Source organism: Bombyx mandarina, chromosome 08, assembly GCF_030267445.1.
Source record: "Bombyx mandarina strain Sakado chromosome 08, ASM3026744v2".
In the NCBI taxonomy this organism is placed as follows: domain Eukaryota; kingdom Metazoa; phylum Arthropoda; class Insecta; order Lepidoptera; family Bombycidae; genus Bombyx; species Bombyx mandarina.
The window spans coordinates 9,606,058-9,619,653 of NC_143215.1; the positions used below are offsets into that span (position 1 = coordinate 9,606,058).

The 13,596-nt window shown below is 37.5% G+C and overlaps 1 protein-coding gene across 1 annotated transcript in view; it reads right to left on the reverse strand.

The window, feature by feature from the left end:
- Positions 1–1,292: 1,292 nt before the first annotated feature.
- Positions 1,293–13,596, reverse strand: part of Gprk1 (G protein-coupled receptor kinase 1) — a 44,855-nt gene continuing 32,551 nt past the window's right edge. Inside the window, 11 exon segments of the mRNA XM_028183572.2 lie at positions 1,293–1,651; positions 2,116–2,360; positions 2,573–2,741; positions 6,083–6,245; positions 7,067–7,167; positions 8,397–8,467; positions 8,470–8,532; positions 8,535–8,569; positions 9,633–9,648; positions 9,651–9,773; positions 11,269–11,434. Of these exon segments, the coding sequence (XP_028039373.2) occupies positions 1,475–1,651; positions 2,116–2,360; positions 2,573–2,741; positions 6,083–6,245; positions 7,067–7,167; positions 8,397–8,467; positions 8,470–8,532; positions 8,535–8,569; positions 9,633–9,648; positions 9,651–9,773; positions 11,269–11,434 (1,329 nt within the window). The 3' untranslated portion in view covers positions 1,293–1,474.

Genomic DNA, 13,596 nt, shown 5'->3' on the forward strand with positions numbered 1-13,596 from the left:
GCAACTACTCGATCCTATAGATTACGCGATATTTGATTACATTAAATCATTCCTACTATTAGTCTAAATCCTATTTGAAACTATGTATTGAATTCATGGATAGTGAAATTATCATATCATTAACGATTTTGTCTAATCGGTAGGTCTTATCGATGAAATGAAAAAAAACGATCCGATCGTGTTGATTTTTGAATAATTTTTAGTAATATTGAGTACACGTGAATAAAAAAGATCTTAACGGAGTTCACGTGAATGCGGAAAGTGCTGAGTCGAAAACTCGCCTCACCCTGTCACCCACAAGTATTGCTTATCCTTTACACTTATTGTGTATTCACTAAAATTAATAAATTAATAAACTTACTAGAATATACTACTAGTGAGAGAATGTACTGTTCACGCGACAAATATGGCAACGAACCGAACGGCTCCTTCGAAACTCAAACCTGCATCAGACACGGAACATTAACGGAACATGCATCGCTGTACAATTACAAAACATACAGTAACATACAAATGTCGTCCTGCTCATGCCGAGTCGCCCGCACATATCCATTGTTATACACTATAGAAAATGCTTTAAAATTTCCTATACATACATTGCATTTATACTAATGTTATTGATCACCACACCTAAACATCGTTAAAAAAGTACTGCCTCTAAATATTTATCATATTATAAGAAAAGACATTTTTAATATCTACTTACATTGAATTCTATGTATAAATAACATTTCATAGTAACTAAACTCGAATAGACTGTTCGGGAACACATTAGAGAAAAAAAAATATTATTAAGTACCTTTTTACAAATTATTAAAAGGTGTCCCATTCATATTTCTACAGTATGAGAGAACAGTAACATAATAATTATTATTAATTCTATAAATTAATATTGTCTACATTAAGAGAGCTACCGGAGCCAACACGGAATGCGGTACTTAAGTTTGCTCGTGTGTGCATAATTAGTCAGAAGTGTAACCGAGGTGCTAGTCTCTAACCTCTAAACTCGAATAAATTGAAGCATCTATTATTAAATGTACAATAAAGAATTGAAACGTCTCAAAATCGTTAATACATGTATTAATTTAGTCATGATCGATTTGTTAAATACTTACTTATATTCCTTGTTTTGTTTCAGCATTTTCCGATTTATTACATTGACTCGCTTGAGTGTTCACTGTGCTCACGTAATAGAATCATAACAATGCTCACTATGGAGCCACGTTCAACATCCGAAAGGGCACGCGACCGTCACGCGAACACCACAATGTACAAATCTATACATTTTGCTATTTTTTTTTCATTCCCATCACTTTAATTATAACACATTCACTGTGGCGGACGCCCACTGTGCAGATCATGGGACAGTCAGACACCGGCAGCGGTTCACTTGATGAGTTGCGCGGCGCTCTTGGAGCGGCGGAACATCTTCGCGCCCTTGTTGGACGCGGGGAGCTCGTGCTAGTTGGTGCCATTAGAGGGCCGCGGAGGGGCGGGGGCGGCGGGAGGGGCCGCGCGGGGGCGCTCCTTCTTTGGCGCCGTCGGTCCCGTAGATCTTGCCGGCTTTCTTCGCCATCGAGGCAAGGAGTTCTTGCGAACATTTGTGAGCCGAACGCAGCGACAGGGCCCACTCCTTCAGGCCGATCTCGTCCTGTGCATAAATTAGATTGTAGATATTATTCATTTCATTTTTTTAACAGTTTCCTTACTCAAGTATCACCTTTATTTATTGCATAGATGGGTGGATGAGATCATAGCCCACCTGGTGTTAAGTGGTTACCGGATCCCATAGACATCTACAACGCCGCCACCCACCTTGAGATATGAGTTCTAAGGTCTTAGTATAGTTATAACAGTTGCCTCACCCTTCAAATCGAAACGCATTACTGCTTCACGGCAGAAACAGGCAGAGCGGTAGTACCTACCTGTGCGGACTCCCAAGAGATCCTACCCCCTACTATTAAGTCATCACAGTTGTTCAGACTCCGCAACTTAAGTGCCAGCATCGTCTTGGAAATAGATAGTCAAAATAAAAGTGAAGTATTATACTCTCAAACTGTTAGATATAATTTGGTACGAAAATCTCTTAACAAAATTACAATACAAATAACATACCGTATTCGTGAGCACGACCTTGGTGTCGTTTCGGGTTCGCAGTACAATGCACTGCTCTCCCTTGATGGAAACGAAGTCGGAGGAAACCTCCTCGACAGTGTCGAGCAGAATCATTTCGGGCTTGGCGCTGTTCTCGAGGTGCAGCTCGAGCCGGTTCGGGTACAGTTTGGCGTAACGTGTTTGCCACGCACTAGCGAAGGGGCCACCCAACTTCTTAATGTAACCGTGGAGTATGCAATCCGATTCTGAAAGTATTCGAAGATGGCCATCTTTAATATCGATAAAATACCGTATCGATAAAAAAAATTGTCATTAATATTTATTTATTTATTACACTCATGTAAAATTTACATTGGAGGACTTTTAATTTGAAAATTCTCTTTGCTGTCTTCAGACTGGCTGTAGCAAGCTTTCCCCAAAACGGATGGTAGGTAATTAATACAATATGCGTAGGTACCCTTCTCGTCAGCGTCGAACTTCTGCTTCTGTTTAGCCTTCCTCTTCTGTTCGAGTTTGTCGGCTTCCAAGTTGACCGTATCGAATACGGTCTCGGCGACTTCGGCCTGCCAACGTTCCGATATCACCAAAGGGAAGTCCTTGTATTGCATCTGATCCGTTTCTGTTAACTGAAACATGATTTACTGTGATTTAAAACACTGGCATTGTAATCAGCATGAGATGCCTTTATACAAGCTATTTCAGGTTTATGAATTGACGGTAAGTACATTGTCGGCTCTCATATTTAGGTACTACAACCTGAGGCAAATCCCTTGATTTGAAATTGAAACCCTTAACTTGAAGATTCGACCTCATGTCTTGAGGAGAGTAACGATCCTAGTTCGCGTCTTAGTATGATGCGATAGAACGGTTGTTTTTTTGTGTTCAGCACTGATCTGGTGATTAAATCTACTGAGTGAAAAAATTGGGGATGAAATTTTTCGAATTTTATCGATGTGTATGGCTGAATGTTTCATATCAAGATAACCGCTTGTTCGTATACCTGTGAAGTCAATTTTAAATTACAATGCAATAAATATTTAAAATTCGATTTTTAAATTACCAGTTACTTAGTATACTATCAAAATATCTACAATTGTCATAAGTAATTAAAAACATTCGGGTCAGAATGGATGATTACTTTACTATAGCTTCCTGTGCGTCTGCTATAAAGTTTCACCAACGACGTTTCCATCTACACCATGCGGAACAATAGTACCACCTTAATTAAATAATTTTAAGCGACATGTATGTGTATATAACAGAGAATTTATGTGTGTGTATCTATGTTCAACTAAAATGATCGTACGCAGCTAACTTTCTGAATCGTCTTATGGCTTTTATGTTTTAATACAAAATAGTTTTTTGTTGCACACGAAGCCGTGGGCATAGCTAGTTAGAAACATGAAAAATGTCATGTTCGTAATGTTAATGACAACAAATCAGAGAAAAGTAAAAATTGTAAAAATTGTTGAATTCATCCACATTCTATAGATACCAACTGAGATGAAACTTTGTTTTACTTGTCGTTGACGCTTGAAGGAAGGTTTTCGATTAAATTAAAGAACTCCATGAATATTACGCTACCCAAGCCTGCTGAAACATTTGCCTTATATTGCCTTATAAAAACCAAATATAGAATAGTCTTCAGATTGTTTTCCTAAATGTGAAAATTTTATACATGTGTCGTCTATTATCAAAGGAGGCAATCTGTGCATTTGACAAAAAAAAATTATTGATATTTCAATACAGATTGATTTGAATATAATCGTCTCCTTCAAAGAATACGGTTCAAAACCTGCATTAAATAAAGGTTAATACTTAACCTGTTATTTATCTAAGATGTTGGTCAGAAGAGTTTATTTCAATACAGATTGATTTGAATATAATCGTCTCCTTCAAAGAATACGGTTCAAAACCTGCATTAATAAAGATTAATACTTAACCTGTTATTTATCTAAGATGTTGGTCAGAAGAGTTTATTTCAATACAGATTGATTTGAATATAATCGTCTCCTTCAAAGAATACGGTTCAAAACCTGCATTAAATAAAGATTAATACTTAACCTGTTATTTATCTAAGATGTTGTTCAGAAGAGTTTTGTGACTGTCAGTGGAATACAAAGTCAATAATTCGTTTTTCTGATTTACCAATAGTTATCCAAAGTCACATTGCCGGCTTTGATAATAGTCGACTCACATATTCACCAAAAAAATCTCCGTAGAAACTATAATTTCAATCGACAATCAAGAACCATATAAGCCGCGCCAATAAAGAAACGAATCTAAAATGGCGGCGGCGATCATGAGCTCTCACTCTAAACTATTGCTGTCTTTAGTCGCACACGGCGCGTACTGCATGCAAAAAAAATATCAGTTCTGACTTTGTTCTCACACTGTCTCGACGCGCTCCGTTTTCTTTCAAATTCTCTTGTTATTTGTTGCATTTGTTCGTTATTTCGTTGTTATTTTTTTTAAAGGACAATGCCCGAAATTGGGCCAACTTTATCTCTAAACTTTTTGTACTTGAAAAATTATGCCTTATTTTTTCACGTTGTTTAGTTTATGTATCAACATTTCTTTTACCCTGGCATTGTTTTACAAAAAAATAAATTACTTATTTGATAACACCCCAAAACCATAGTTTTAAATTCGCCAATAGGCAAAGCGCTTAGCCCATACAGGTTACTATAAACCTATATGCTGCCAAACGAAAGAGTTGTATGTAACTTGAACAACAAATAAAAAAAAAATAGCTAACAGACTTTTAGTTTATTTTTGTTCAATTCAATATTTATATATTGTAATAATAATTATTACTTTATACAATTATTTTTAGATATTAATGATTCCATTAGTAAAAATCTCAATGGCCTACCATTACTCTATTCTTATTATATAAGATCAGAGTTTTGGCAGCAACCCGAGTGAAGCGTCACTTAAAGTTTTATTTTAATGTTTTTTTAATAGTTTATTGTGATGTATAATATATAAATTGGGTGTTGTTTTGTGTATTAAACGTCAATAATCGTTGTTCACGATTATTGAGGCATTGGAATAAAACTGTGGCTAACATAGCAGTGACTGTTTTTTTTTTTTCAAGATAAAAGATCTGCGGAAATTCTCGCTCACTCAATGTGCTATTCATCGAGTTGACGTCAAAACTCCCAAAAAGCAATAAAAAGAGATACACCGGCTTTTTATTGACATTAAAAAAATATAACTACGACAGACTAGGCTGTATAGGCTACGCTCTTTGCCTAATTATTGGCGAATTTAAAAACAACAATATCGTTGCCGGCTTCCGGATTTTCATTAAATTTTATTATTATTATGATATAATAATAATAAAATGTACGTAAGGGCTTATTTCTAGTAACGTTAACCACAATTAACTTATTTCATACTGTAAATAATGATGAGAGCGATTATTGATTTCGAAGAAAACAATTAACAACTTAATTTTAGCTGCAGAAAAAAACAGATTTTTCTTAAACCTGGGTGAGAATATAAAAATCGTTTTCTGAATATGAAACGATATTTCTTTGTCTATCAAATAAGTTAAAACCATCATTGCGCGACAACTTTTTTTAGGGGCCCAAACGCCCATAGAAAATGGGCATTGTCCTTTGTTGTTGCTATCGTTTTTTTGTGCCACGTGTGGTAAATGATATGGCCTCTCACAAACGTGGTAAAGTCCTTTACAGTGATGCACGCGAAATCGTGTATAACGTTTTTAAGTAATCGTGTATAAGCTTATTAATTAACGTTATTAAGTACATTCTCATTTGTTTCTTTATATTTTTTTTACAATAAACAACTTTTTCTGTCTTTCTTTTTATTTGTTGACCCTACCATCTGTCAGTACAGGTACACAGACGCCATTTTCGATTCGTTTCTTTATTGGCGCGGTTTATACTAAATGTCGTAGCATTACATAGAATTTGAATGAGTCCTAATGAATGAATACCTTAATTCCTTTGGTGTCTTCTTCGTCGAAGCTTCCAATGTCGAAGGCATCGGCGGCGTTGACCTCCCCGCGCGGCGGTATCAGCGGCGGAGTGTACTTCTGGTGGTAAACCTGCTGCCAATCGATGCCAGCGAAGAAAACGTGCTCCTTCACTTCGTCGGCGCTGTTGGTTTGAAGCAATTTATCGATCAGTGTTAACAAACCTTAATTTTTTTTTTATTGCTTAGGTCGGTGGACGAGCTCACAGCCCACCTGGTCTTAAGTGGTTACTGGAGCCCATAGACATCTACAACGTAAATGCGCCACCCACCTTGAGATATAAGTTCTAAGATCTCAGTATAGTTACAACGGCTGCCCCATCCTTCAAACCGAAACGCATTACTGCTTCACGGCAGACATAGGCAGGGTGGTGGTACCCAACCGCGCGGACTGACAAGAGGTCCTACCACCAGTAAAATTGAATAGTTCATCTAATTATTAATCAATGCAGATATGAAGCCCCACCTGTTTCATAGATTATTTTATTGGTATTGGTGCCTGGTATTCTTAACCCTTTTTTTATTGCTTTTGCAGGCAGACGAGCCTACGGCCCACTGATAGTGAGTGGTTACCGTCGCTCATGGACGTCAGCAATGCCAGGGGCAGAGCCAAGCCGCTACCTACCATTAAGTACTTTCCGCAAGCCTCGTTTGAAACACCATGGAGGGGAGTTCATTCCAAAGCCGGATAGTACGTTTCTCCTACCTAGCTATGTGATTGCTATTAAACGTAGGAGAGCACATTGAAAGCTGGTATAGGTAGGTGCCGCTCGCATTTCTCAGATGACTAGACAAATAGTGACTGATGACCATAACTTTTTTTTTATATTTTATGGTAAATCATATTTAAATTTAAATTTGTTTTTCAGATTTAAATCCTTTTTACATAAGCATTCTTAACATTGAATTTCACTATAGTATAATTAAAAATATAATCCAATCTCACCCTCTTCCTTTGCAGCCGAGACGTTTGTTGATATCCCTTTGGAGCAGACCTTCGAGAAGACTCTTCAGACTAGGACTGAACGACTCCGGTAGCTCCACGTTCTGGTAAACGTTATATTTCTATTGCAGATTATGGGAACTTATCAACAAACAAATTGTTTCTATTGCCTAGTGCGTGTATTATGTGTTTCAGTGTTCATTCATCGTCAAGATCCTATTCACCTATCCTATCCATCGCATAGATGGGTGGACGAGCTCACGGCCCACCTGGTGTTAAGTGGTTAGCGGAGCCCATAGACATCTACAACGCAAATGCCGCTATCCACCTTGAGATATGAGTTCTAAGGTCTCAGTATAGTATGTTACAACGGCTGCCCCATTCTTCAAACCGAAACGCACTACTGCTTCACGGCAGAAATAGGTGGGGTTGTGGTAGCTACCCGTGCGGACTCACAAGAGGTCCTACCACCAGTAAGATATATCTAGTAATTTTATTAGTCCATTAAAGTAATATATGTATATACATATGGATCAAATACTCAATTCAAAATAATTATAGCAGTGAATTTGTTAATTAGTATAAAACTAAAATTATTTTTACTGAAACTGCAAACATTATTTCCTGTTAAATCTTTACTCATGTTCGCGTGCAACTTGTCAATTACTACGAAGCTTTAGTCACATTCGGAGAGAGTTTGGGCCCATACTGTGAGACACCTCGCATATGACTCACGCGTTACGTGTGAAGTATGTATTTGGAAAATGTCGGTGGAAGCTGAATATACCTACCGTGTTCACCCAACGTCGTCGAAGCGATGATAATCCAAAGAAATGAGATGAAAATAATATTACGCAACTGTTCGATATGTAAATAGAAACATTAATTGCAATTTATATATAGGTATATATATATTAGTAAATTATACATTTCCTTTTGTGTGAGTGCATTATTACCAATTAATTCACACACAAACACCATTACAAAACCAAGACACATTATGTTCGGAAAACAATTGAAATGCGAAGGTTTACTTCACATTTGTACAATATAGTTTATTGTCCAATGTAGTTACATTCAGTTGTTGCAATTACAAGTGTCACTTTCAGTTTTATATTCATACTCAAAAATTGATGAGATAGATAAATGTTTCTTTGTGCGATTTGATTCGAATACTTCTTCAGTATTTCTCCCATTTTATGAAGAGCACAAAGACGTGATCGATAATTTGTATCGATAATTCGTATCGATACCGTTTACATTCTAAGGCAGTTTCGATTGTACGGTGATGATGTGAGTCGTGATGAAAATCGAGCACTAATATAATATTTACCATTGTCAGGGTCATCTTGTCGATCTCGTGCTTGTCTTTGGTTTTGTGCTGGCGGAACGGGGAATGTCCTTGAGCAGCTTGTAGAGCATGCAGCCGAAACTGAACCAATCCGCGGACGAATCGTAGCCTGTCCCTTCGAGAGAACCTCGGGGGCCATGTAGCCGTGAGTACCGCTGGAATGCAACAAGCACACTATGAATAAGATTGTCAATTTTCGTCAATCAGATTGCAATTTTGAACTTTATATTGATGATTTTAGTGTATTTTTTTCTTTAAATTTGATGTGGCAGTCGGCGTACTGCTGAAATTCAACAAGCAAGATTCAATAAGATTGTCAGATTTTTCGTCAATCACATTGCAATTTTGAACTTTACGTTGGTGAGCTTAGTGTTGTTATTTTTAAATCTGATGTGGTAGTCGGCGTCATTCGCATGATTTTTGGGTTAAATAAAATAAAATGTGACGGATCCCAATGTTTAAACTGAAAACGCCTCACACCTAAAAAAATTCGTTAGACTATCCTGACGCATATTATTTTATTTTGACTTTATCGAATCTACAGTCACATGAGTTCAAATCAAAATCATAACGATGCAACCTATCGATCGAACTTTAGATTTGTTAAGGGTGTTGGATTAAAAAGTAAGTGTGTTCTTGCTGGATGGATTCTTACGATATCATAAATTTGAGTTATAGAAAATCCATCTGTATGTTGCACGATATAAATTGGTTGGTACGGTTGTTCAAGCCTGTTCGTGATGATTTTCCTATTTACACTGATAATAAAATATGATCTTACATGTTTAACGGCAGTTATCCATGGGGCTAAATAAAATGTACCTACCGACTTATTCGTAATCAAAACAATTTTAAGAAAAAGTTGATTCGGCCTTTTTGTGTCAAAAAATATCAGACAGTGAACAAAAATGACAGTTTATTTATTCGTTAACCCTTAAATGACACCATCGATACTAATATTTAAATGTGAGAATCTGTTTGTTTGTTAACCTTTCACATCATAACTCATCAACCCATGATCATGAAATTTTGCATACACGTTGTGAGAGACACATAAAACAAAACAAACTTGATACGTTTATTTTTCTACATTAATACGAACCAAGACGTGTTCACAGATCGTTATTTATAGAAAACACTTAAAATAATAATAATTACATAATATTTAAAAGCATACGGAAGAAAATTTAATTGTATTAGATATAGAGTAATACTTACACACTAGCGTGAGGTTCTTTTTGGAGAAGTCACAGGCGAGGCCTAGGTCTGATATTCTAACGTGTCCGTGCTCGTCGAGGAGTATGTTCGCAGGCTTCAAATCTCTATAAACTATGTGACGTTTGTGCATGTGCTCCAAACCTGTTCAGTGAAACTTTATTACCACTTGACACCGGTAACACGTCCTTTTTATTATACGAGAACATTGTGGATGTGTGCATACATTACACGTCTGCACAATAACAACCTTTTTTTATGACTGAAGGATTACTGGTGGCCCGAAGGCCTTTCCGTTTCACTAGGACAGGTGGGCGAGCAAAGGCTCAGCCAGGAGGGGTGGGATTTGCTAACAGCTGCCCGAGCGCCTCTCAAGGAGACTTAACAACCCAAGAGGAGCTTGCTTCGCGAATGAATCTACTACCGGTTCGGAATCGCGACCCGCTGAAAAGATCGGCGAGAAACTCGGCGGGCTGATGCATGGGTTAGGTTGCACGTTGTCGAGTTCGACGAGTACGGTTACTGGGGTGAACAATAACCACCCTATGTGTCAGGTACTAGATGGTTGTAGATTTGTACACCCATTTTTTTTGTTTTATTTATTACGTTTTCGTTGAATCATCTTTAGGCATGAGGTCGGAATCTGAATTTTATTTTTTAACGACTGCCCCACGATTCAACGCGAAAATGAACATGACAGCTTCACAGCACAAATAGGCACCAGTAGAAAAAAATGTGATAAAATAAACATAGTGCCCTGGTGTATGTAATCTTATACACATTAACGCCTCGATCGCCTCAAACCGCTATCAGTACAGATGTTACGCGACGTCATCTATTAGTAAAGTAATCGGTGGTCATTTAATACCAGATAGGCTTGAGCTTAAGCGACTCAAGAGACATGATGATGCGAAAAAAACTTAAGGACGACCACTTAAAGGCAGTTTCCTCTGATATAGTAATCACACCAAGTGTTTATATTAGCAAATACTTCATTTTCAGAAATAAGTATAACGAAATTAATTAAAATTCAGAACGATACGTACGTACTTTTAAAATATTTTTGCGGTTTATTGCATTTAATTTTGAAACCAACAGACGAACACTCGGTCTACCCAATGGTTAGTACATGAAGTCTAGTAATTCAAATAAATCATTTATTGACTTCTTTGCGCAAGGAATGAGTTATCACTATCTTGAGGACTGATAGATTTGCGCTAGCTTAGGTAGATAAGGACAATCAAACACCTTTTTTTTCCACAGGAGAAAATCGCCGGATCCCCACCCGCGCGGCAGGTGGGGTATGTGGGAGTTGAACCTCACTAAAAACTGCCGCTCACAACCGGCGCCCTACTTCGGACTGGGCCGGAGCCAGTCAGGGCTATTGAGACGGCGGGACAGGTTTGACGCAGAGCACATTACATCCATCCCGCCGTCCCAGACGCCGGGACCGGCCGCCGCGGCGCAATCAAACCCTGGAATGCTTTTATCGCGAAGATGAAGCCCCAAGTCAAACAAATTTCCGAATCGAAACTATCACATAAATACGTCATCCTACGTAGCGAATTATAAAATAAAAATAATAAAACCGAAAAAAAAAAATTTTTTTTTTTTGTATACGTATTATTTTCTATCTTACCTAATATACTTCAGCAGCGGTAGAACTTCATTTCGGCTTCATTAAATACTCCATGCTGGGAGAGATGATAGTGGAGGTCGCCTCCATTCATCAGGTCCAGGATGAAGCACAGCTTATCGGGAGTGTGAAACGCGTACGTCATACATACGATAAACGGACAGTCGACCTGATATATAAAATGTAATCATTAATTCTTAGTAAATAAAAGTCATAATTTTTGATATTAAAATTATCATTTTACAAATAGTATTTACAATACATATAAACTAACTAAAATTTTTCGAATAACAAGTAAAATAAATGTATATTTTTCTTAAGTCTCGTCGATTGAAGTATTCAATTAGAAAAGTATGCATTTGATTTTTTGTCTATATACTGTTACAAGCATGACGAATAGCAAGACATAGCTCAATAAACAAATCCATTTTCCATTGTATATAAAAAAGGTATAATTAAACAACTTGCAATGTTTATTATGAACCAGAATAATATAATAGTCTGCTCACCTATATAACCTCTAAACAATGGGAAATGCAACTCTTAGAAAAACTAGGTCAAGGCGATTGGTAACAACATTCATGTGACGATAAAAGTTAACACATGATGGCGGAGCCGCCAACAATTTTATTCGAAATCATAACGAGCACACGATACTTCTGTACCGAAACGTGACCCAAAAACTAAAACTAATATAGATTAAAGAATCGATTATACGGAATGCAAAATAGCAGTAAAACAACTCTAAATACCCAATGTGTTATGGCAAACGGAAATATTCAACTACGGTTTGTTGTTATGAGCGCATTCCTTTTGTTTACACGTTGCCGCTTTGACGATTGTGTATGTTCATTGCAAAGATGACGACATACTAAAAATTTGATATCATCGTTAGGCTATTTTTCATCGATAATTCACATTGACGACAATCACGTCAATACGTCATAGCTGCAGCAAAATCGCAATTATATGATAAATAGATAATGAAATATAAGTTAAACAAATGTAATTTCATATTTTGTCTTTAAGGATTTCAAATGATACCCTCAGATACAAATTCTTCTCATTCGTTCCTCTTTTATATCTTATATAAATATATATGTATATAAATATATAAGAATATAAAGTTTTATATCCTTAACAAACACACAACCAATCTTTTTTCATCGTGTATTTAATTTTAAAAATTTACTAGATGATGACCGAGCTTTGCTCGGTTTTTGTTGATAACGCCATCTTGTTGTGTCTTTAAGCGGTTAGTTGCCCTCAATTAAGAAAAATAGTATTATTATTCGCCAATATATGTCGGGAAGAGTTGATTATTGAAAACGCGCATAAAACAACATTTTCTGAAAATAAATCGTAGGTAGATCGATTTATCGCCACCGAAATCTCCTGTATACAAAATTTTATGAAAATCGTTGGAGCCGTTTCCGAGATTCAGATTATATACATATAGTATATTAATATACAAGAATTGCTCGTTTAAAGCTATAAGATTTAACTATGGCTGTAAATATTCCAGATAATCTAATCTCGCACATCTCAAAGTTTTCTTAAAGACTTTAAAGCGAAAAGCAATAAAAAAATCTTGCTTGCATTGCACCGAAACGAAAGTCGAACTCTGTTCTCAAGACTCAATTCGAGTCAGCTGTAGAATCCTGTCCGAGGCGTGTCCAGATAACAATCCTCGACGTTTACACGAGACTAGACAGACGTTGCGGCGCCGCTCAACCCGAGACGAACGCACATAAAGATAAGTCGTATTTTAACTAAGAAAACTAAAGTTAGTCAGAGCCTCTGGGTCTGCGGAGGGACTTCGGTTCCCTCTGTATTTTGTACCGTATGTTCCATGGGGAGTGCTCTGAGGAATTGTTCGAGATGATACCGGCATCTCGTTTTTACCATCGCACCGCCCGCCACCGGAGTAGAGTTCATCCGTTCTACCTGGAGCCACTGCGGTCATCCACAGTGCGTTTCCAGAGATCTTTTTTGCCACGTACCATCCGGCTATGGAATGAGCTCCCCTCCACGGTGTTTCCCGAGCGCTATGACATGTCCTTCTTCAAACGAGGCTTGTGGAGAGTATTAAGCGGTAGGCAGCGGCTTGGCTCTGCCCTGGCATTGCTGAAGTCCATGGGCAACGGTAACCACTCACCATCAGGTGGGCCGTATGCTCGTCTGCCTCCAAGGGCAATAAAAAAAAAAATAGTACATCGGACGCGTTGGTTCGACGTTTTTTTTTATAGCTTAGATGGTTGGACGAGCTCACAGCCCACCTGGTGTTAAGTGGTTACTGGAGCCCATAGATATCCACAACGTAAATGCGCC